Source organism: Daucus carota, chromosome 5 (genome assembly GCF_001625215.2).
Source record: "Daucus carota subsp. sativus chromosome 5, DH1 v3.0, whole genome shotgun sequence".
Classification (NCBI taxonomy): Eukaryota; Viridiplantae; Streptophyta; class Magnoliopsida; order Apiales; family Apiaceae; genus Daucus; species Daucus carota.
This window is the reverse complement of record NC_030385.2, coordinates 32,450,935-32,474,948: the sequence shown is the minus strand read 5'-3', so window position 1 is coordinate 32,474,948 and position 24,014 is coordinate 32,450,935. Positions and strand designations below refer to the sequence as shown.

General features: G+C 33.0%; 3 protein-coding genes across 7 annotated transcripts; 2 read left to right on the top strand and 1 right to left on the bottom strand.

Annotated features, from left to right (window-relative positions):
* Positions 1–5,066: 5,066 nt before the first annotated feature.
* LOC108219774 (uncharacterized) lies at positions 5,067–9,078 on the bottom strand. 5 transcript variants are annotated; one of them, XM_064094639.1, is made up of 7 exons: positions 8,461–9,058; positions 7,416–7,544; positions 7,256–7,344; positions 7,088–7,162; positions 6,572–6,679; positions 6,039–6,134; positions 5,067–5,789 (listed from the first exon to the last, which is right to left on the bottom strand). In XM_064094639.1, exons 1-7 carry the CDS (start codon positions 8,546–8,548, stop codon positions 5,469–5,471), a joined length of 906 nt encoding a protein of 301 aa, XP_063950709.1. In that variant the 5' UTR covers positions 8,549–9,058; the 3' UTR covers positions 5,067–5,468. The 5 variants fall into 5 exon arrangements, with proteins under 5 accessions (XP_063950709.1, XP_063950705.1, XP_017248772.1 ...); XM_064094635.1 differs by having other exon boundaries at positions 7,416–7,564; positions 8,461–9,054; XM_017393283.2 differs by having other exon boundaries at positions 7,416–7,531; positions 8,461–9,043.
* A 2,200-nt stretch (positions 9,079–11,278) lies between these two features.
* On the top strand, positions 11,279–12,308 carry LOC108221929 (ethylene-responsive transcription factor ERF027). The gene has a single exon (XM_017395789.2). It carries the CDS (start codon positions 11,352–11,354, stop codon positions 12,051–12,053), a length of 702 nt encoding a protein of 233 aa, XP_017251278.1. The 5' UTR covers positions 11,279–11,351; the 3' UTR covers positions 12,054–12,308.
* Positions 12,309–15,092: 2,784 nt separating this feature from the next.
* On the top strand, positions 15,093–16,182 carry LOC108222430 (ethylene-responsive transcription factor ERF027). Its single transcript, XM_017396353.2, has one exon. It carries the CDS (start codon positions 15,173–15,175, stop codon positions 15,821–15,823), a length of 651 nt encoding a protein of 216 aa, XP_017251842.1. The 5' UTR covers positions 15,093–15,172; the 3' UTR covers positions 15,824–16,182.
* Positions 16,183–24,014: the final 7,832 nt, after the last annotated feature.

Here is a 24,014-nt window from a genome sequence, read left to right as displayed (position 1 = left end):
CTTAATTTTCATGTCCTCTTTCGACCGGCCCTCTACAGGGTATGCTTAACTAGATTCCGGATTCATACTCATATATGTACACTCCTGCATTACGGATACATAGTATGTCATTAAGCATACTTATGCAACTATAATCTAGATTATAGGTATTTTAATTAGTGTCAAAGTTTGTGTAAAACGTTTACGGGTAGGGTCATAAGCAAACCGACCCACGACAATTAGCCCAGGACAAAAAGTTTTGGACACAACTTACCGGTCTCAAGTTTTTTATAGCACAGACGAAAGGTCCATAAGTTTAAGGCCCATGGTGCTGTATATGCTAACGACACGTTGCTTTCATTTACTTAACATTTTAATTCGTAGCTATTTACAACTTAATAAGATATTAGAGGTCAAGATTGCAGTTAGCCAGCTAAAGGTTTGTTGTTTTCGTCCCCCTTGGCTGAAGTGCCGCTTAAACTATTTGCCGCTTTTGAGTTTTGACCCATTAAATTATTCCGAGTATTCACTAATCAAAGGCGGCCAGTTACCTAATTACCCCTTTGTAATTTTCAAATGGTAAAAGATTTATTATGATAAGTTTAACATTTCTCAGTTATATATCAAACCTATCAAAATACTTGTCCAGCCCATTTTAATTCCGTAATGTACAAAATTTTGTGTCGAGCCCATTTTAGTTCCTCCTCTGTAGAGAACCATTCCATCTATAAATTGCATTCGCGTCCATTTTAAATTATGAAAATATTGGGGGCGGCAGGTCTCTCGAACCTGAGACCTCCCGCATATCAAAGCTCTGATATTATGTAGAGAATCATTTCATCTAAAATCTTAAGATATGAGTGGATACCTCTTTATGGATCTTCTACTTATATTTTAACATCCTCGGGTATCAATAAGTAACATTGGGCATGAATAAGCATTAATCATGTTTTGAACATGTATTACTTTTACACAAGTTCATACTTTCATACCAGTTTCACAAAAGACACGGAGACTGCACAACTCTCAGTGAACTTTAGTTTGCAATACTGAACTCGTTTGTTAGCAACAACAATGCAGGGAACATTCTTAAATCTAAATACAAAAAAAAAAAGATTGTCAGCTTTCGGACAGGAATCTTATCTAGTTTAATCCTGTAGATAACATAATTAAATTCGAACGTCTATCTATCTATCTATATTCATAGTTATAGTGTACAAGTCAATGAGGGAATAGTGAGAGAAACACTAGTGCCAAGTGGACGGCATTACATTTTCACAACTACGAGTGCGCTGGTCTTTTTTGTCAAGAGTTTCCTGCTCTTTTTGATAAGCACACCGGAAGACGGGACCCAGATTCGAGTTACGGACAAATGCAACTCCTATGCGACCGAAATCGATACATTTTTCTTTTTTATTCCCACGAGATACTCTGATTTTTCTAATGTTGTTTGTGGAATTAACAATTGTGTATGAGCCACATGAGTTTTGAATTTAACGTTTTGTTGCAGTCCTCACCAGCAAGACCAGCGGCATAGACCATGTTGTTGTTTATGTTGTTTTGTTACCTTATAGCAAAGTCTAGGATATTTTATTCTACTATTTCGAGAGCAAGTCGCAGCTATTCATGCCCTACTTATATAAAAGGAATATCGAATCTTAACCACAGACATCTTATCCTCTCATCTCCCCACATTGCCTGCAATCTAAACGTACGTTTCATGCCGTGTTAATGTGGTTCGTAATTCGAATCATTCTTTTCAAATTTCAAGGTGTTATTCGAACCTGATATAAATTATTACGTACAGTTCCAATCTGGTTCGTAATTCGAACCATTCTTCTCAAATCTCAAGATGTTAACCGAGCTTGATATAAATTATTATGTGTATCATAGTTACACGTGTCTAAATACTAAAAGGTAAATATTCTCGAAAGCGCTACAATTTTGAAATGAAATTTCGGAGCAATTATGTGATTTAACATATAGGGTACAGAACATGCAACACATTACCATTTACCTATGAATAATGTGTTTGTTTGAACGAATCAAACGTTGATATAACACCACAAAAATAGCAAGTAAATGGTGCGGGAGTCACCGGAATTGGTACGTATGTACACAGATTTTCTAGACCAATGGCTGCTCTAATCTGGATGAAAAGACTCGATCAACTTTGAGCCGATGACTTGTAATATGGTGGTAATCATAAGACATCTAATCACATTTTTCATTCACATGCGGACCTCAAATAAGAAAAGAAGAATGTTTAGAAAGATCCTAAATGCCATTAGTCGTGGTCGTCAATGGATGCGTTGATCATGCAAAGGACTTGGATCAATCAAAGTCGGAGTCAGTTGAACTACGCATTTTGAAAGTGGACGTGGTATCACAGTGATCCATGAATATGACACATTTGACATCGTCTACTTCCAGAAAGTTTGAATAGTTTAAGGGATTCGTTACTCCTTCCAGTCTTGTACACCTGATACGACCTTTTACTAATCTCCCGACCTAATGAAACAATAGTATTCCATTTGTGGGTGGTTAGAGAACATATATAACAAAAAGGAACATGTTAATAGATTCTGTAAGTTTGGTGAATGTACCACCGCTCCACTGTTTGCTATCGTCATGACTTACCACATTAAAATCGATTTTTCTTTCCTTTCGACGTATAAAAAAACAAGAGGAGGAGTCCAAAAGAGGTAATGGGGGGACGAGTGCTCCGCCGTAAGACCTGATTGATTGAAGAAATGAGCATGCGGCATTAGAGAAAAGAGGGGTATGAGTGACACAAGTGCCAAATTTGGTGCTAAAGCATATAATGTGCATGCATATTATTGAGTGGGTTGCTGCGAGGGACCGAGTTCCATTTGTCACATATGGGGGTGCCTCCACGTACTTGAATTATAAAGCCTCGAAGCAATGCTTAATCACATTAGACTAGACTTCTAGATTAGTCACTTTGTTATCTTTTTCAGGTTACTTTCTTTGACAAGGTAGCTAGGTGTACTTTAATTTTGAACCGAAAGATTAAAGCCACGGATTTTGACTGTACAAGAATCTAATTATGCGCATTCAAGTTCAAACTCAACAAGTGATGCTCAATCTGGATTTGATTGAAATGGAGTTTGTGCTCTGCTTCACTAGGTTCTTAAGAGATTAAAGCTCGATTTAAGTGGGGTTAAATAAGTAGGAAACTGTTACATGGCTGATGGCTTGATTCATTTTGACAAGACAAAAGGGCTTTAAAAAATTTGAAGCACTCGAATAAAGGCTGAGGATGCTATAAAGTTTTAGCGGTTTTTTAGCAGTTTGAAGGTACTGTACTACACGTAGGAGGTACGAGGGTATCTAGGTTGGAATTTGTAATGAATTGTCAGAGTTATTTGGTGTAGAAAGTACCAGGACCAGCAATTCAGGACCTGAACAATCGAAACGTGTAATGGAATCTTTGATGCAAGAGCTGAGTGAGGCAGCAAAGTTAGCAAAATGGCCCTCCTTTCCTACTACTCGTGACTGCTTGCAGACATTAGCAATAAAGAAAAGGATCAGAATCGGCAGAAATATCAGAGACTACATATCTTTTTTCGCATTGGTTGCTGGTATTGAGACAGGTTTCAAGCTCAGATATGAGAAATTAGCAGAATCAAGCTTTAAATTGTCCCAATTCAAATTGTACTTGCATTTATAATAGATTTTAATTAAATTAATAGTCTGTGGATAACATTTTAGCTTATTAGCCTTATTTTAGTGAAATTAAATTTAAAGATTGCTCCACAACTTGCAGCAGATTGAGTGGCAACAGCAATCAATGAACAATATGGTACCAGGTTTGCAGATCTGGAGACTGGAGTACCTTACAATTGAGATGCATCAGTCATTAACTTCTCTGTACCCTGAAAGCAAGTAGAATGTTGCTGTCAGTAACCACCAGATTAGGACAGACTTGTGCTAGTTTTATATAAAAAGGGCAGCCAATTATTTAACATATGCAACAAACAACTATATTATAGCTAAAAGATGCAAGAATTTGCTTTTTCTATACTAAAACCGAAACCATGAAATTCACTACATAGACACCACAGAGTGAAGTAATGAAATCATAACTACATGCGTACTAATGATGTGGATTGTAGTGAAGCCCAAGCACTAAAGACGGGAAGCCCAATAGTATCATATATATCTATCAGCATCGAAATTATTTAGCCTAAATCGAGCCCGCAAACAAGTCAAAGCCATGTCAAGCAATCCAATCTTAGTTGGATCAGTTAACAGTGTGTCTGCAGTACCTAGACTTCAGTTATCTTTAGCACCAGCACAATTGACAATGCATACATGATAAAGCTTTCTACTAAATCGGCTTACTCTGCATTAAAAAAGACGTGTAGATGATAAATCTGGAATTGTGAAGGTCGGGGCAATACTTAAAGACTTAAAAGCAATAGCTGCGTGGAAGTGAAAAAACCATACTTGTTGCATCCAGAGATTTGCTGCCTCTGTAATATGATTTTATGAGCTGAATAATTGTAATACTCCTGCTCATAATGCTCATTATTTCTCCATAAGTAACGATTATGAGAGCAATACCTCGTATGAGCTCTTCTACACTGCACATTATTGGACTCTTCTACACTGCACATCGTTGGACTACTCTTTGCAGATCAAAGCAGGGATGGATCACAGGCTTTGTGTTTAAGACTCGAGACTACTACAACAATTTGGTTATCTGTGTCTACTCTTCAGGTCTTCCAAGTCTTATCCCAGTGTACACACACTATATATACTAAACCGGATACGAGGGAGATAATATGTCCTGACTTTCTCTAAAACTGAAAAAAACATAAGATGTGCTGGATAAATACAGAAGACGAGTTGAAGATCAACAAAATCCGCATCCCATTTTAGGATGGATAAACATACAGCTAACAGATAGTATTCATCGGAGTTGCTCTAACAGGTCAATTTGAGGTGTTAAAAGTTGACATTTGGATTACAAATCGCGATGTGAGTATAAAAATATATTCACTTCTATGGGCGGATGCTAATTACTGCATAAAATGAAAAGTTATTGGGCAAAATTGGCATTCCTTAAAGCTGGGGAGCAGTTGCTTTAGCATTAGAAATCATTGCACCCAAGCAAGTACAGACAGTACACAGAGAATTTCTGTTTACAACTAGCGTTCTATAATTCTTGTCAAGACTAAAAATATATATATCTACGTGTACTGATCTTACAAATGCTAAACTTCTCTCATTAGATCACCTTTGCCATATATGGAATGCGACCGTAGGCTATATTGCATATGACACAACACCTGCTGTTTGTTCTTTACTTCAAGTAGTACACTTGTGCTTGGAAGCTCCATTTTGTCTAACTCTTAGATTGCCTGGTCTACACAAACCGTGACCGTGAGTATCTCCTTCTTCTTCTTCTTCTTCTTCTTCTTCTTCTTCTTCTTCGTAATAAAATAAAAAGAATATTAAACTTATAGAGCCCATCTTTCACCAAGAAATTCAGACCAGGACGCAAAGTCAATATTCCATACACCGGTATTTAGCTGTTCAAATAATGCCCACAGCAAAACGCCGATGACAGTGTCTCTTACCAAATTCTTTGCTAGAGTATCAAGCCAGCCACCATTCTCATTGCCAGAAGACCTTTGTCCAACAAGGTCCCGAAACCTTAATTCTCCAGAATCTGATACCAGAGCATATATAACTCCGTTCATATGGCCCTTTCCGATAACTCCCACCACTTTCTTACTGCTGTTCACAGCTTTACTCCGCTTTAGAGACCAAGCAATATACTGCAGAAGTGGCAACAAATCTTTTGTTAACGAAGCCTGCTATACTACTATAGGCCACAGAGAAAAAGGAAGTAGAGCAGCAGTAGATTCAGAAGCACTAATCGATAGTCACAATATATCTTCTCTTGGTCCCGAGAGCAAGAAAACATATATTGAGCCTTCCCCGTTATTCCACCAGATTCGGGATGTTACTCATGTTTTTATAAAGTCTTTTTGTAATAGTGATTGTGTGGGGGAAAGGCAACTTACTGTGTCACGTTCATGTATAAGAGGCTGCAGCAAGGATGGGAATGAGAAGCTTAATTGTTCGTAAAGTTGGAAATTGCTGTTATCAGAGCTTGATTCCTTCAACCAAAATATGATATGAAAAGAATGAGAACACAGTCTAAATTCAACTATTTAATAATCTTTACCCTATGTATATCTCTTGATGAAACAAACAAATTAAAGAAGTCACAAATTATCCACCTAAACTAATGAAGAGTATAGACCAATGTAAACCCATATCAAACCTTGACCTTGGATTTATGGAAGTTCATTTTCTCATTTTTTGGGATTAAATTGGGAATTAATTGGGTTAGTCAATTTCAATAAGGGGCTTGACAAAACTTTGGCTAATCTCATAACTGATACATCAGGCGTGACCTGCTTGGATGTAATATAATTCTTTTTATTAGAATTACTTCAACGTAATATAGTTATTGTTGGATTACCCAGAAGAGAACCAATAAGTAAATAACCAACAACTACAAGTATCATTTAAAAGATATATCAATGCATACCTTCAAAGTATCACTTGAAATATCAGATGTCAATGTTATTCCACGAACAACGGATCCAATTAGGTTTACTTTCTCGCTCAATTTAAGTGAATTCCAAGCCCTTTCAAGCTGAAAAACATATCATATATATTAAAGAAATGAGCAGGTCATGGTTAGGTATCATGTAACACAGTCTGTACAGGAAGAACACAGAATAACGCATGCACAGATGAGACTGGCGATAGCTTTCCCTCTACCTATTAATGCACATGAACTTGGACTACATGCATGTATGCACTTTTTAAATACTGTTCAGTGAGGATGGACAACAAAGGATGAACTCTGTCCTACAGATGATTACAGGCTTGTAAACCTGCGCAGGGAAAGAGAGGGGATGGATTAAGGAGTTAGAGAATGTGGTTTGTAATGTTATCCAACTTTCCCTCCCAATCAGATTTCACATGGCTGTTATTTGTTAGTATCTTACTTAACAAATAAATTTTGCTCTACATATTACATGACAATTAGAACACTTACGGTTATTTCAATTGGACGATCTCCTAGAACTATCTGAGCACCAACTTCTTCAGATGTCTTCCGAGCAACTCTAAACTGATTATAAGCAGAAATGAATTAGTGCATTGAAATGGTTTACAATTATTTATTTTGTCAACATATATAGAAGGGATATAGCAATTCAATTACCTCGTCCCCAAAAGGACGCTTGACATCTGTTGATACTTTTGAGGATAAGATTGCCAACAAGAGACGCAGTGCCAGAGCCGTTTGACCCCCTAGCATTAATAAAGATAATCAATTATGTGCTTCATAAAGGTATTCTCACGCAAGAATGCAATTCTCTTACCTAAATTTAAGCTACGGCCAACAGCACCAAAAAAACCATCCCCACTCAAGGAAAACATATTAGACTTCAATTTTGGACCATTCTCATTGTCATTTGAAGTGAACATAATACCAGCTCTGAAAATGAACTCTGCAACCAGTGAATTTAAGCTATGGATACACAAGACAAACTACTATGTAAAACATGGTTCCATTCTGATGCAGCGTTTTAAGTCATTTACAGTACAATATTTTCACACTCGCAATAAATCAATTTCGTTAGCAAAACACGGATTACATTTTAGTCATCTTCTTTATTCTAAAGAGAAACGCCTCCCCCCAAGGCCCAAACCATTCTTAAGACGACGAAGTCATCTTGAATGAACTCAACTACAGAAGTCCTCATCGTTTGAACCCAGAAAATCTTTCACTTAATGTTAAGTGAAAGTCTGTGAGTAGATAGTCCCGAAGACAAATATGAAACTTAAAAGTAGTTCCCTTCCGGACTCAGTTTCTCATAATTAATTTTGGATACTATGGTAATAACTCTCCAAATACATGGGTGCTAAGGAATTCACCCTTGGACCAAAGATTGAACCTACGAGTTTGGGGATTATTAAGATCTAATATAAACCGGTTATATTAAGTCCTGTGTTTTCGTTTTGGAGACCCAGTAACATAACAAATTCATGTTTTAATTTCTAAAAGAGCGGGTAACTTAACCAATTCAACCAGACTTGCAACATAACAAACTCAGAGAAACGGCATGAGCACAACTCCATTACCCTGAATATGACCTCAATTATTCCTACATTAAACTTTGATATAATTAACCTTGTACATTCATTTACCAAAACGAAAATGCTTCATACACAAAATTAGTTACAAATTTTTTCACAAAATGACATGTGTTAAGTTTTGATTGGTTAGACCTCTGTATTCACATAAATAACACCAATTAAAACATCTCATCTCAATTTTTCATCTCATTTTGTGCCAAAATTTGTACCCAATTTTAGGCATGCAACACTACTCTTACCCAAACAAAAGAAGTTAAAGTACAGTACCTGCTTCTACAGAGTTCCACAACAACATTATCAGGCTTAACCGTCCGGACAACACGTTCGACATCAACAGCGGACTGTGAAGAAACATGAGAAGTACCAATCAACCAAATAACCTCAGGCTCAACGAACTCAGTTCGCCAACCAGGAACAGGACCAAACTGACTCTTCCTAATAAGTACCAATGTTCCATTATCAGCCAAGTCAAGCAACTCGGGATGGGTTTGCGCTATAGTTTCTCGAGAATCGAGCAGATATTCAGTTCGAAAATCAAAACCAGGAGGCGGAGGCTTGATTGAGACCATGCATGGCCTGAACCTTAATTTTGTATCAGAGATTTTGTTGGGTTTTGATGGGAAATTTTGATGGTGTTTTTTATTGAAGAGTGGGAATGTGGAAGAAGATGTCAAGATTTTCATGATCGAGGATAAAGTGGTAATAGAGATGATTGGTTGGCTTTTATTGGTAGCTTAGTATTATGTGTTCAAGAATTGAGATGACGATGCTCTTGAATTTAACGGCTCTCTTTGGACGATCCCTACGGTGTCGTTTTGACCCCTTTGGAATAACGAATAAGTTTGATGATCACTTGAATTAAGGGGACAACACATGACTGCCATGCGACGTTAATTTAAGGTTTTTGAATATCAAATTTACATAAATAAACCGTACCAAAAAATAATATTCAAAATTAATTAAAAGGAATTTTATTCTCGTTGATAAGGCAAAAATCGTGTTTTATATGAGATCAGATCGGGGTGGGCAGGGCGAGTAAATTGCCCATGAGTACAAAACCTAGTTGATATTTCCTTTGTGCCCTCAACTGTTTCCATAGGGAGGAGGGTCTGACACGTATTTTAATACTCTCATAAAATATAATCTAATAAATTATTTATTTTATTTTTTCAGAATAAATTTTTATATTTAAATTTTTATATTAAAAAGAATTATGAAACTAAGTTTTATATGCGTCTTAAAATACATGTCGAATAATAAAAAAAATGTAAAGAAATGAGAGAGACAGAAGGAGTAGCTAATTAACAAGATGTTCATCGGACCAACTCCGATCATAAATCCAAATTTGAATCATCAAATAATCCAAATTTAGGACGGAATCCAAATCATATTCCAATCATGTGATCCAAATATAGATCCAAAATTCATTTATTATTATTATTATATTCTTATACTTTAATTTTAGAGATTTAAAAAAACAACTAATTTTATCCTTAATTATAGCAATAAAATCAACAAACAGGCAAAGATAAAATATTATAAAATAAATTGAAAAAGATGAAATGAGCTACAAAAATGAATTGGAAGAGTTCAAGAACAAAGGTTCACATTTCAAACTTTGAACATTTAAAGAGGAAACTCAAGGATCTTAAAATACAAAGAAAATGTATTTTGGTTACCTCAGAGGAGCAACAAGAACTGATTTAACCGACAATTAAAGTGATAATTTAGTTTTTATTTTAAGTTGTATTATCGTTTATTTATCTGTGTTGTTACTATTTTGTTTCATGTTTTAAATTTTTATGTATTCTAAAATTTTATGTATTTTGAAATTTTAATTTATAATTAATCATCGTTTTAATTATTTTCAAATCTTAATTAATCTATCTCTAATAACATTAACAAGATTATCAAACCATAAAAATAACAATATTTTAGTATTAAAAAGATTTAAACCAATGAATAGTATGTGATCCAAATTTGGACAAGTACTATCCACTGATTCAAATTTGTATCACTTTTTAGTCCGGAGTTAGAATGGATTGAAAAAACCGGTCTGAAACTTGAATTTTTTAATCACGTTTGGATATGCCCTCCCTACATGATGCATCGATGATTCTACTCTTATTTCTTTGAAAGGATATTTGAGAGCGTTCGAGGTCATTAGTTACAATCTTAATAAACTGAACTTGGGAGAAGTCATAATTAAAAATGAAAGATATGGCTCTGATGATCCGTAATCAGGAAAGTCATGTGGTTCTAACAAAAAAAGTCGGAGTACGAGTCGTATGTTAATGATCCTTAGTGAAGTCAGATCAAATAGAGTCAGATGCTAAGTTCGCAATCAATAGTAGGCTCAAAAAGATGAAAGCAAGTGAAGGGTAGAGGAAAAGAAACAAGTTAACTCCTTATCATATGTGGGGTGAAAAAATGTGAATGAGATGCGCCTCCTGTATTTTTGTAGTGGATGTGAATCTGACATGAATAAACATATTCATATTCTTTTTCAGATTTTTCACTAATCTCCTGGCCTAGCAATTATTAGACAGCTGTGAGCTGTGAGCTGTGGATTTCACTTAATTACTCATGCAGCGAGGACCTACATTTAGCTCGATCAGAACCAGTGTCGGTTAAGGCCCTGATCGAATTCGGAAATTGAAATATTTCTTCCAAAGACCATCTTTAGAAAGGATCGATATAGGTTTCTTGATAAAAGACCAGTGTTAGTTTCCTGTCTTGAAATGTAAAGTTTTGTTATTATGTTGTTCTATATAAGGACCGTGTACATGGATCAGTTCTTATGGTCTCATATATATTGTTGCTACTGCTTACCTGAGGGAGTAGAGTTTCGACTAGTGATTAATTTGTGCATATATGTACGTTTTCTTGATTACTGCTCAATTTATGGATTTTGATACAAAAAATAACTTGTGTTGTCTTCATTTTTTTGGACTCTTCCTATCTTCTTCCAAACGATTCTGTTGAGAAAATAATTGGAGGACCCGGAGCCTGTAGCTCTATCTTGTCTTGTTTCGATTCCTCGCGTGCAAATCTTCAGCTTGGTTACTAATATAAGTTGCAGTTCGACATTATCTTTGTTTATCTTCAGATGCAAAACAAACACAGATACACAAACACAATTAGTATTCGCTAAATGCATGGCTGAGAGAGATGATCATCAAAAGTTGCGAAACTACCCTTCACTATCGCAACACTTTGAATTTGAGTGTTTCGAGCTCTTATCAAACAATTTAGAGGGTGAAGACTACCTTCAGAGGCAAGTGCTGCCTTTATCACCCATAATCACAACGTCAATAGCTTCTTCCACTCACACGCATCCCCTGTATAGAGGTATCCGGAGCCGGAAGGGAAAATGGGTATCAGAAATACGAGTGCCACGTACAAAAACACGAATATGGCTAGGTACATATCCGACGCCAGAAATGGCAGCTGCAGCATATGATGCAGCTTCCTTAGTGCTCAAAGGCCCTCACACTGCCCTAAACTTCCCTACTCATGAATACAACAATGCACTTCTACTTACAAGAGGGTATTCTACAGCTGCTGTTATACGTGTGGCTGCGGCCAATGCAGCCGCTTCTCGGGCTGTTGCTTCAGAAAGTCTGGAATTGCCAGCACCTCAGCTGGCGCCACAATATTTCAGTAATTATGTTGGTAGTAATGGTACTGACGTCCTTGGACTGAAAGAAGAGTATGTAGATGAGGAGGAAATTTTTGATATGCCAAATTTGCTTATGGACATGGCTGAGGGAATGCTCATTAGCCCTCCCATGATCACCATCCCTCCGCCATCCTCGGATGATTCTGGCCAAGAGACTTTGTGGAACTATACACTATAATCAACTTTCTGTTTTGGCACTAGGAACCGATAATAATAATTGATGGCCGCAGAGATTTTAGTTAGTATCCAAAGCGATCATGATTGTGTTCTTTGGGAGAATTATTTTGTTGTATTTTTCCTTATATATTTGTGTGTTCTCTTATTTCCAGCTGGCTAGTCTATGTTGAGTTTTGATGATGAGGACATGTTATTGGGACATGAATATTGTCACTAGTTTATGTTGGGTTTTGATGATGAAGATAGATTATTGGAACATGTATATTGTGGATGACATAATCTAGGAGGTTGTCAGGTGGCCAGGCTACTTTCAAGAGTGACGAGTCTAGCTTCTAGATGTCTTATGATTCTAGACTATGTTCTATATATACCTAGAGTCATACGGTGGACGGTCAAAGTATTCTAAAACTACGATTTTTCGGTGAATAATCAAAAGAAATCAGGGCCGTAATCCTGAAATGTGTTCACCTAGAGTCTGTTCTATACGTAGAGTGACGAGTCTAACTTCTAGATATCTTATCTAAAGATAACAAGAGAGTCATTGCAATAACGACCATAATAATAAGTGTAGCAGTGATCACATTTGCTCTGAAAATCAGAAAAGGTTTACACTACAGTTGCTCTTTAAGTTTTTGTAAACCATATTTGGTTGGGCTCGCAACAATTGTACTAACCCTATAATTAATTACTGCTCGTGTTGGTATTGTAAAAGACATATAAATCAGATTCAATTAATGAAAATATAAAATAACAATAATCAGATTAATTAAAATTTAATTTAATAATCAAAATTCTAATTAATTCAATAAATGTGAAATAACTCACATGCTAAACCAATACACTACTCGAAGTGAATACAGATTTTGTGGTCTCTCCAAACGCAAATTCTATGGAGTAATCTGGATATATTAAGCAGTATCACTCTACTCCTTTTCAACCCAAAAGGGTCACAGGCCCAACCACTTGGCAATAAATATTACTACTGACTATCCTGTACGTTTTGTATATTCGGTTTTTTCGAATCACATATCACTATTCATATAAGTAGGCAACGAAGATGATATCGGATGATACCTGATTAATGTTAATTGATTATCCAGAAGCAATTGAATTGAAGGTTGCGGATGGGGCGGAACGCGGTGAATTGGGATTGAAGTTAGTCGGAATTTTTTACTGTGTCTGGCTCGATCAGTTGTGCGATTTGAAACCGCATAACAGACCCATTTCTGATTATAGGAGAGACTTTGAGTCCGTGGCATTGTGTAACTGATACATCAGCCCTGCCCTCGGTTAAAATAAATAACATTCACAACACCATTCTGATAATTAATTATAGTCCTGTCAATGTTGACCCTAGCCAGATCGTTCTCCTCGCACACGTATATACCGACCTAGGTCTCATGTACGCCAGTTAGGCATTCCATTTTGTAAGAAAAATAGAATAAAAGTTTCTTGATTTAGCAACTAGGCCAACTAGCATTCTTATTATAACTTCCCATATTATAAGAGCATCTCCAACGCAGGTCGCCTGTTAGCTTTAAAGTCTACGTGTCAGCCCATAAACTTGATATGTAAAAAAAACATCACTCCAACGCAAACACCTGTTAGCAATATTTTTAGATGCCGAGAATTAAGTACGCTACATTTGCTGAACCAAAGTCTGTCATCTATATCATATCCACGTCATTTTCTTTTAAAATTTAACTCAAAAAAAATTTAAACTTGCTCCAACCTATATGTCTATATAATATTATATATGTATTATAATATTATAATTCTATTATATATATTTGTATAACTTTTTTTTTTTTTTGCCAGCATTTGTATAACTTTTTAATTTTATAATTTAATCTAATGTATTGTTAAGTGTAAAAATATTTATAACAAATAAATAATATAATAAAACTAATATAAAAACTTATATAGTTATTTAACGTTAATTATGAATTTTTAAGAAAGAAAATTAGTAAATGTTTTACATGATACAAGTAATTTTTGTTAATTAGTTTTTTTAAGTTTTTATTATTATAATAGTATCGGTATATATGATTTTATTAGTTAAATTTTTTATTTTCACCTGTATTAAATAAAAAATTAATTAACTTTTTTATTTTAATTCTTTCAAACCCGTTTTATCAAAAGATAATTAGCTTAAAATCTTTAGCACTAACTTTTATTCTTACCCTTCTAAATTTTATTTTATTTTTATTTAAAGCATATAACATTCTACCTAAATCATTTTTATAATATTTAAATTGAAATATTTAAGGTATTATTATTATTATTGCAAGTATAGATGTATTATTTATTTTTTTACAAATAATATTGTTATGTGAAAATGTTACTTTATTTTCAATCAAATTTTTTAAAATTATAATATAATAATATAAAAATGTTAAATATTATAATTGATCATTATCAATTAAAGATATAATTATTTTTTCAATAATATAGAATAAAAACTAAATAAATTGTTTTATTGTATATTTATAATTAACATTTAAAATAATATTTTGAATATAGCTAATGGTTTTAGCTAATACCCATTGGAGCAAAATTCTTTACAGGCTCAAATTTTTTTTAGCTAATGATGTTTTTAGCTAACAGTTTCATCTTTAGCGTTGGAGATGCTCTAAGTTCCCAGGCCACGCTACTTTTTCTGTCAATTGAGATATATATATATATATATATAGGGAAAGTGCTCAAATACAAACTAAGTTAGTGTACAAACTACAAACCTTAATCTCAGCCATTGGATGCATTTAATTTAACGACCCCGCAGGGGCAACCACACACAACTCAAATACACCCTCACACACACACTCCCACCTAATCTCTTCCGTTTTTAAATTAATTTTTCCCGTTAATTGGTAAACTTTTTTCAAAATCCGACTTCACTGAATTTTTATTTATATCCCAACGATCAATTTGCATACCATATGTGCTATATTTCGATTCGATTTAGAGATTTTTTATTTTAGTTTGTAGTTTGTACGCTAAGAAAGTTTGTACCAGAGTAAGACCCTATATATATATATATCTACCCAACCACTCTCATTTCTCTTACAAACTCTCCCTGTCACAAACATATCTAGCTACATATTCATGTTGTACTTGTAAATGCATGGCTGCTTAAATTGCATAATGAAAAGTTGCAAAACCACCCTACAAAATTCAAGACCTAGTGCTTGTTTCCATCTCTTAACAAACACTTTAAAGGTCGATTTCGACATGCCGCCTCCACAGGCGGCGGTCGCCTCTCCCTCCGGGAAACATCCGATTTACCGAGGAATACGGAGCCGGTGCGGTAAATGGGTATCGGAAATACGAGAGCCACGTAAGACGACACGCATATGGCTGGGTACATATCCGACGCCAGAAATGGCAGCCGCAGCATATGATGCAGCTTCCTTAGTGCTCAAAGGCCCCGACACTGCCTTAAACTTCCCGAATCACATGTATAGTAACTTGCTTCTTCTTCCTAAGGAACCTCGTACTGCTGCATGGATACGTGTTGCTGCCGCTAATGCTGCTGCTTCCCGGGCAGTTGCATCCCCTCGCCAAATAGCACAAGATATCGATGTTGATAATTTTAGTAGTGATGCTTATTTTCTTGGAGCCGAAGAAGAGTACGTAGACGAGGAGGAGCTTTTCAATATGCCTGATCTGCTTATGCACATGGCTGAAGGAATGCTCGTTCACCCTCCCAGCAGAATTTCGATCTCGCCTCCAATTTCAGATAATTCCGAAGAAGAAAGCTTGTGGAGCTAGAGATCGAGTTTATTAATAATCAGCTTAATGTTCACATCAGAATCACCAATAATGATACTAATTCAGCTACGTATTAATTGATGGAATGCTGATTCGGTGAGATTGAGCTACAATATCGTGTAATTGATTGTATATGCCGTAAAATATGATTGTATACAGCTCCGTAATTAAGTTGAACTTTGCTTGAAAAGTGTTGGGCATGCAGCTAAACCTATCTCTAACCAAGGGGTCACTTTGGCGGAGCTTATGTTCTTATTTGTTAGGAAATATTCACCTATATGTTTTCTTCGTTTTGTGGTGAAGTCATGTACGAACTTCAAGTGCTTTATATACGTAATTGCAGTTGGCGTTGTGTTTGCGGTTGCTTCTTTCTTTCATTTGCAACAGAAAGTTAATCAGAAAATCTCACAGCATGCTATGTATCACTGTTGTTTCTACTGGAGAATGGAATTTGGTCACCTCGATAATCAGACAATATTTATTTAAGAGGACAACAATTAATAATAAATTATTTGCGATTTGTACATATTATACGCATATATATTATAATTATGTGGGAGAATATTGATCTTAGGGTTAATATTGATCTTTAAAATACATATGCTAACTGCATTGAAAGTTGTTGAAAGAGAAAATTATTTTCAAACATTTTTTATTAAAAAATGAACATATAATTAGAAATGAAAGAGATATCAATTATCATGTCTAATCAGTTGATATATTGATCTCATCAAAATCTGTTGTCTCCGCACTACAAGTACTTCGGATTTAGGAAACGTAATATCATGAATCTCTTTAAACATACCAGACCCGTTGGCAACAATTAATTAACACGACCCTGTTATAGGTAATAATTCTGACAAACCGAGTTCGTCCTTGAAGAATAAGATGGCAACGATTTAAGTAGTGTCCAAAATCAGCTCGTAAACTGTCCTAACAGTTTTAAAGTATCGGTTATAATATTCTTTGTTAATTTATTCGAGTAAATATAACTGTAATCAGTGCTAAACCTGATGTATCCGAACCTCTAATTTAGTATGATTGATGTTAAGTGATCAATTCTCCTAAAATATCAAGGTGAGAGGAGGAGGATTTACCAGGACCATATTCTAACACCAGGATCATATTCTAACATTCACAGGCGCCCTCCTGGCTCTGATACCATGTTAAGTGACCAATTCTCCTAAAACCTCAAGGTGTTAGGGGTAGGGCTTACCAGGATCATATTCTAACAATTGATGGGTCTATTATTGCAAATGCCAAGCACTAAACTAAAATCTGTTTGCTAGTTCATCAACTCTTTACTGTCTTTTTTTTAGGAAGGAATGGATGACAACTAAATTTTATGATTTTGCATATTTTGATAGCGTTGTAAGATAACTTCATAGCCTATGTCCTTAAATATGACCTTCTCGATGTAAACCACCATGTTAAGTGGGCTATTATTTTTATATATACTAGCTTATAGCTCGTGCAAGGCACGAGAGCTTTTTAATTATTTATAAACTTTTTAAATATATTTTAAATGGTGTGAAAAAATTAATTTATAAATAATAAATTAAAATTCTATGTAACATGCCAAAGTATTAAATTCTTTCTATCAAATTTTAAATTATTTTAAGTACAATATGTGACGACAACTGCTATTAGATTATATTTATAAATTTATTTTATATTAGAATTATTATAATGTGATTTAAATATTTTTCTAAAATTTTTTATGGTTCGAGATTAAAATTGATAAACACAATTTGTTTTGAATCAAGAAGATGAATCATAAACATGCAATAAGATGGTAGAATTTGTTTTGGATTAAAAAGTTTTTGTATTCGTTCCTCACATAAATCGGTCTTATTAATTTTAAAATATATTAGATAAAAATATTTTTGTGACGGTGCGATTTATATGATTTTAAAAATAAAATTGGTAGAAAAATATTTATTTTCGATTAAAGAAAATCATAAACACGTGAAATACAGGAAATTTTTTTGGATTCAGAAAATGAATTATAAACATGCAAGTAAATATCAGTTGTCTTATGGAACTGAAGTTAGTTTTGTTCTAATCTAAATGTGCTTATTTGTTCAATATACAATCCGATGGATAAAAATAATTTTGTGACGGTGCGGTTTATATGATTCTACAATTAAAATTTGTAAGAAATATTTATTTTGAATTAAAAAAAAACCAAAAACACATGAAAGACAGAATTTGTTTTGGATTCAGAAAAGAAATTATAAACATGCAAGTAGATATCAGTTTTCTTATAGAACATAATTTAATTTTGTTCTAATCTAACGATGCTTATTTGTTCAATATACGATCCAACGGATGATAAGCTTTTGGATCACAGGACCATGCGACCAAATTATCTCCCTTACGCTTATTATATATAAGTATATAATAATCATTTTTAAATTTGTCCCCGGGCTAAAGAGTTAAAAATAAATAAATTATACTTTATTATTCCCTTATTAGTTGTTATATTTGTAAGAAAATTATCTCTAAATAATTGTCTCCTAAAAAAATTAGGGAAATCTACAAAACTACCTACCTTTTCTTTAATTATTTACAAAAATACTACCTTCCAGAATTCTTTTTAAAAATACCTTTTCATAAAATTTTTTTTTCAAAAATACTGTTTGCAACTTTTGCAACCTCATCTGCAACTCCAGGCGGCGCCAGCCGTGTTGCAACCTCTTTTGCAACTTCATCTGCAACCAAATTCCTGATTTCAAGTTCTAGTTTTCAAATGTCGTTTTCGACCTCATTTTCGGAATCGATATATATATATATATATATATATATATATATATATATATATATCGATTCCGAAAATGAGGTCATATATATATCGATTCCGAAAATGAGGTCGAAAACGACATTTGAAAACTGGAACTTGAAATCAGGATTTGTAATTGCATATATGGTTGCATATGGTTGTATTCAGTTGCATATGGTTGCATTCAGTTGATTCTATTGTAATCTAATGGCCCCGCCAGGGGCACACCATACATCTGTTGTTACTTACAGTTTTCAGTTGCATTTAGTTGCAACTGAGGTTGCAAAAGTTGCAACTGCAGTTGCAAAAGTTGCAACTGCAGTTGCAACTTCATTTGCAACCTCATTTGCAACTTTTGCAACTTACAGTTTTCAGTTGAACTAGTTGCAATTGCAGTTGCAACTGTTGCAACTTTCCATTTTTATTTGCAACTTTTGCAACCTCATTTGCAACTTTTGCAACCTCATTTCCATTTTTATTTGCAACTTTTGCAACCTCACTTGCAACTTTTACGGCTGCGCCGCCCAAGGTTGCAAATGAGGTTGCAAATCGTATTTTTGAAAAAAAAAATTTTATGAAAAGGTATTTTTAAAAACAATGAAAAAGATGGTAGTATTTTTAAAAAAATGATTTTATAGATGGGTATTTTTAAAAAGATCCCAAAAAATTATCTTTAAATAATTGTCTCATTCCGGTTACAATGAATATTTATAAATATTCATTCTTTGGGTAAGCATTAGGACGTATTTCTTTCTCTTTTTTTGGGTCCATTTTTTCATAATTTTTGAATTTTATGTCTCAAGGATACATGTTACTGAGTGTATTCAATGGAAAATTTTAAGAAAAAAATATTCATAAAATTGAGATGTATTCAACAGGAATTTTTAAAAAATATATAATTTTGTGATATTCAATTAGAGTTATAAATTGTCTTACAATTTTAGAATTTTAAATTATGCTAAAAAATTCAATGATATTCAATTAAGACTATTTAGAACTTATTAAAATCTAATGGTATTTGATTATCGTTTGTACTAACGAAATTATTTATTGAATTTTATACTTCTTGAAATCTCATCTTAATTCATGGGATTATAAAGTATATGTTTAAATCTTAAAAACTCTATCATTTCTATGAAATTTTATCTAGAATTTATAAATTCTGTATAAAATAAAAAACTGATATAATCTTTTAAAATCTAAAATAATTATTAATTATTAATTCATTTAAATCCTAATTAAACCCCCCACACGATTTTTTGCTACAATTATGAGAAGAAATATAAGTATAGTATTATTTTTATTTGCCTACATAGTTTTAAAGCTGAAATTTGTTTACCGATTACATATGCTCAAGAGTCAAGATGGATCACATCAAAAATTTGTTCAGCATCCGGAACTATTCGCCTCAAGTTCGACAACAGTTGTCGTTTCCTGACATTGAATATGTGTCTTTCTAGCTCGTTTTCTACTTTAATTTTAAGTAGTGCCCTACCAAAAGAATCATTATTCTTGATTATGCTCTAATTTCAACAGAATAGTGTATTACTGGTAGGGTGATGTGACTCTCCCATTTCTGATTCTTAAATTGCTGAAATAGGTAAATTTTGATGAATTTGCTCCGTCCATTTCAAATCAGACATCCTCTCATATGTCTGCCCTCATATGTGTGCACTAAATTATGAGACATCATTATTGTTTGTAAAAAAGTAAACATGTCATTTATCATGCAACATGTAAAGCATCGTAACCAAAAATCAATATAAACAGTTATTCAGAGACCGTACTTGCTGATTTGAAACTGGATATTACCAATTAAACAGATTAGAATGTGTATCGATCACTAAATTCTGGCTAGGTCTCCTCGGAACTACAACTGAATCCGAGGTAACTAAAATAATCCCTCTATTGTATGGATATTGTAGAATCAGCAAACTTTGTTTTGTTTTATAATTAATTTAAAAATAAATTCTGTTATATATATAGAAAATATTTATTTACAAAAGAAATTACGTATAAATAAATAATATAATTTTATAGTCTACCTCTTATATTGTGTGTTCAAAATCAATCGATTCAGCTACATGTTGAATATTATTGGATTGTGTTTTTGTTACATTTACAACAATAATAACATCAAACGTTTTACTTGTATTTGAAATGAAAAATACTAGTTACCCAAAAGTTTTCTGAAACTTTTTCCACTAAATTATTTGCTAAAATCACAGCGGTACATCTCAGATGTGTAAACATAATTGAGTTACTGTATCATGCATAGTACATATACAAAATCCCATCCAATTGTGTAAACTTCAGAATAAAATTGAACGGATATTATTAATAAAGGGACAACGCCGATTCATAGTTATTTAATGATCATATAGTTAAAGATAATTTCAGAGCAAACAACATTTGATTTTTGATCAAAGAAAACAAACATTTGATTTAATCCGAACCGCACCCACCCTGCTAAATTTTAATAAACTAATAATCAAGGAGCCTAAAAACTAAAAATGATTAAAGTGCAGTGTAGGGTGATGAGTGGTGACTTCACCCTCAGCTCAAAGAAATAAACATACACTAAAAAATGTTTCATATGTCTATTTTAAGGATATTGAGAAATCAAAAGTCATAATAACGTTAAAAATATAGGAACTGACTATGATTTGGTCGTAGATATATAATATGAAAAGCATCTTCCCCGTTGTGGTCGCAAATTTATGTAAAAGCATATTGCCCATTGTAGAAAGAAAGATTTGGTTGTTAAAAATATAAATTAAGTTCAATAAAGAAGCTTTTCTAATGAGTCGACATGAAAATATTATATAATACAGTTTTCAATTCCATTCCAGGAGACAAAGGTTGAAAACCATGACCTTGCCTTTTGGTAAAAGCCAATCTTATTGCTCTTATTTTGCACCGTTTTTGTCCTTATTATAAATCTAAATTATTATTCTTAAAACCAATTATCTTTTTTCTGACCTGCACCATTCAAAACATCTGTAGCAGTCCCACTTGTTGAGGTTCTAACATATTTGCAGAAGATATTTAGAAGGGGGAGATGCGCAAGTTGTTTGTATTATATTATATATGTAGTTAAGTAATTTCGAAGATTTATATAGCATATTGCCATATTATATTACTCATATAATATTAAATTTTGCTAATTAATTAGTCATCGGTGTGTAAAACAGAAATGATCTTAGCTAAGTACTACACAACTTTGAATGACTTATTTTTCTTTATTTTAAATTTAAAAATTCATTTAGTTAAAGACATATTCAAATACTTGCAATCTGTCGAGCGTTTCAACTATTGCTCTTAACAAAATCATTGATGCTAGGTTGAATTAGATTTTAGTGCTTGATAAGATCATGTTTAACTGAATTTAAAATTATAATTTATGAATTAATGTGATAAACTGGAAGTTTAAAATGTTTGTTTGGATAATTTTAACTTGATTTATTAGTTATTAAAAATATAACAATAAAAAAAATTAATTTATAAATAACTTTTATAAAAAAAAATTTCAAAAATAAGTCACTAAAAAAATATCTTAAACCGACTTCTGATTTTAAATTATATATAACTATTTTTCAGTTAAAATCACAAACAGTTTTTAAATCCTGATTTAAATATTGTTAACACCGTTAACCTTATTTATGATTTCAAATTAAAACATGACTCATTTGTTTACAAGTGAATCATACCGATCTCAACCACGCCTTTTATTCAGATCACTTGCTAAATTGATATGTTTCTGGATGATAGAAAGAATTTGTCTAGACGACTGAGGCATAAAAAGGAAGCTGGATGGTCCATGACTTGTTTACGCATGGAACTGATACACTGCAGTGATACTCATTACTTGTTTTTGCTTCTGGGAGTTTTATAATAAAAGAAATTGTCTAGTGTTCATTCTTGGTTTTTTTATTAATTTTATATTTGGTTAAAATTGAGATGCATGTATTACAAATTAATCTATAAATAGGAGATTATTTGATTAAAATGATTAATTGAATGAAAAATTAAAAGTTTATTAATATTTTAATAATTTTAATATGTTAGTCTTATACACACTATATATAGCATTTAAAAAAATCATACTGGCTAACTTAATTTAAATATCGATTTGGTCAAATTCTTTTAAGAATTAATCAAAGATATTTTAAAAAAATGAAAAAATTTTAGAACACGGATAATACATAGTAAATCGTTCAAAATCTATACTATAAAATACATGATTTAGCATATCATTTTTTCATCGAGTTATTTAAACCAATTATTTTAAAAATATTATTATGCAACTAAATAATTCATTTATATATATATATATATATATATATATATATATATATATATATATATATATATATATATATATATATATATATATATATATATATATATATATATATAGAGTCCCACTCTATGGAGAATCAGTTTATGTGGAGAACCATGGAGACCCCTTATCCAGCCCTTAAAATTTTAATATTAATCCAACGGCTGATATTAATTTTGATATAACATATAAAAACAGAACTCAACTACTCAAAAACAAACACGGCGTGACCGTTATACACACACCTATACACACGACTGAAGAGAGAGAGAGAGAGCAAGAGAAAAAGCGCAAAGGAGATTCGACCGAGCGTGTGATTTCTGGCGAGCAAGAGAAGGCGGATTTCAATCAAAGATTACGAATCACAAACACGATACAGAATGCTGGGAAAAGGTAACCGAAATTGACGATTTCAGCTTGTTTTTACACTCGATTGTATTGTTTTTACTGATTCTGTTAATTTTGCGAATGTTTTGTTATAATTTGAGCTTGATTTGACTTTGATTTGAGGTTGCATGTGTGTTTATGCTTCTAAAATCGAGTCGATTAAGGAATTTATAAGTTTAGGTTTAAGAAGCTATGATTCTATTATAGAAACACAGATATATTAAGTGTTTAATCATTAATACCTAATTAACATAATGATTCTATAATTTATTAAGCTATAGAGTCAATTTGAATATGCTTCACTTTTGTCAAAAGCATCAGGAATGTAGAACTGGTTCTACAGTAGAGTCATTAGATTAGAAATCCTCAGAGCTAGGTATTATGTGAAAAACAAATGATTCTGTGATAGAGTCAATGTAATATATTGTAATTTGTTTTTGTGAAAGCATCAGGACTTTAGATCTGGTTCTACAGTGGAGTCATTTCATCAGTAATCCTGACAGCTATGTGTTATGTGTAAAACAATGTTTCTGTTATAGAGTCAATTTGATTTGTTGTAATTTGGTTATTTGAAAGCATCAGGAATGTAGAACTGGTTCTACAGTAGAGTCATTAGATCAGTAATCCTCAGAGCTAGGTATTATATGAAAAAAAAATGATTCTGTGATAGAGTCAATGTA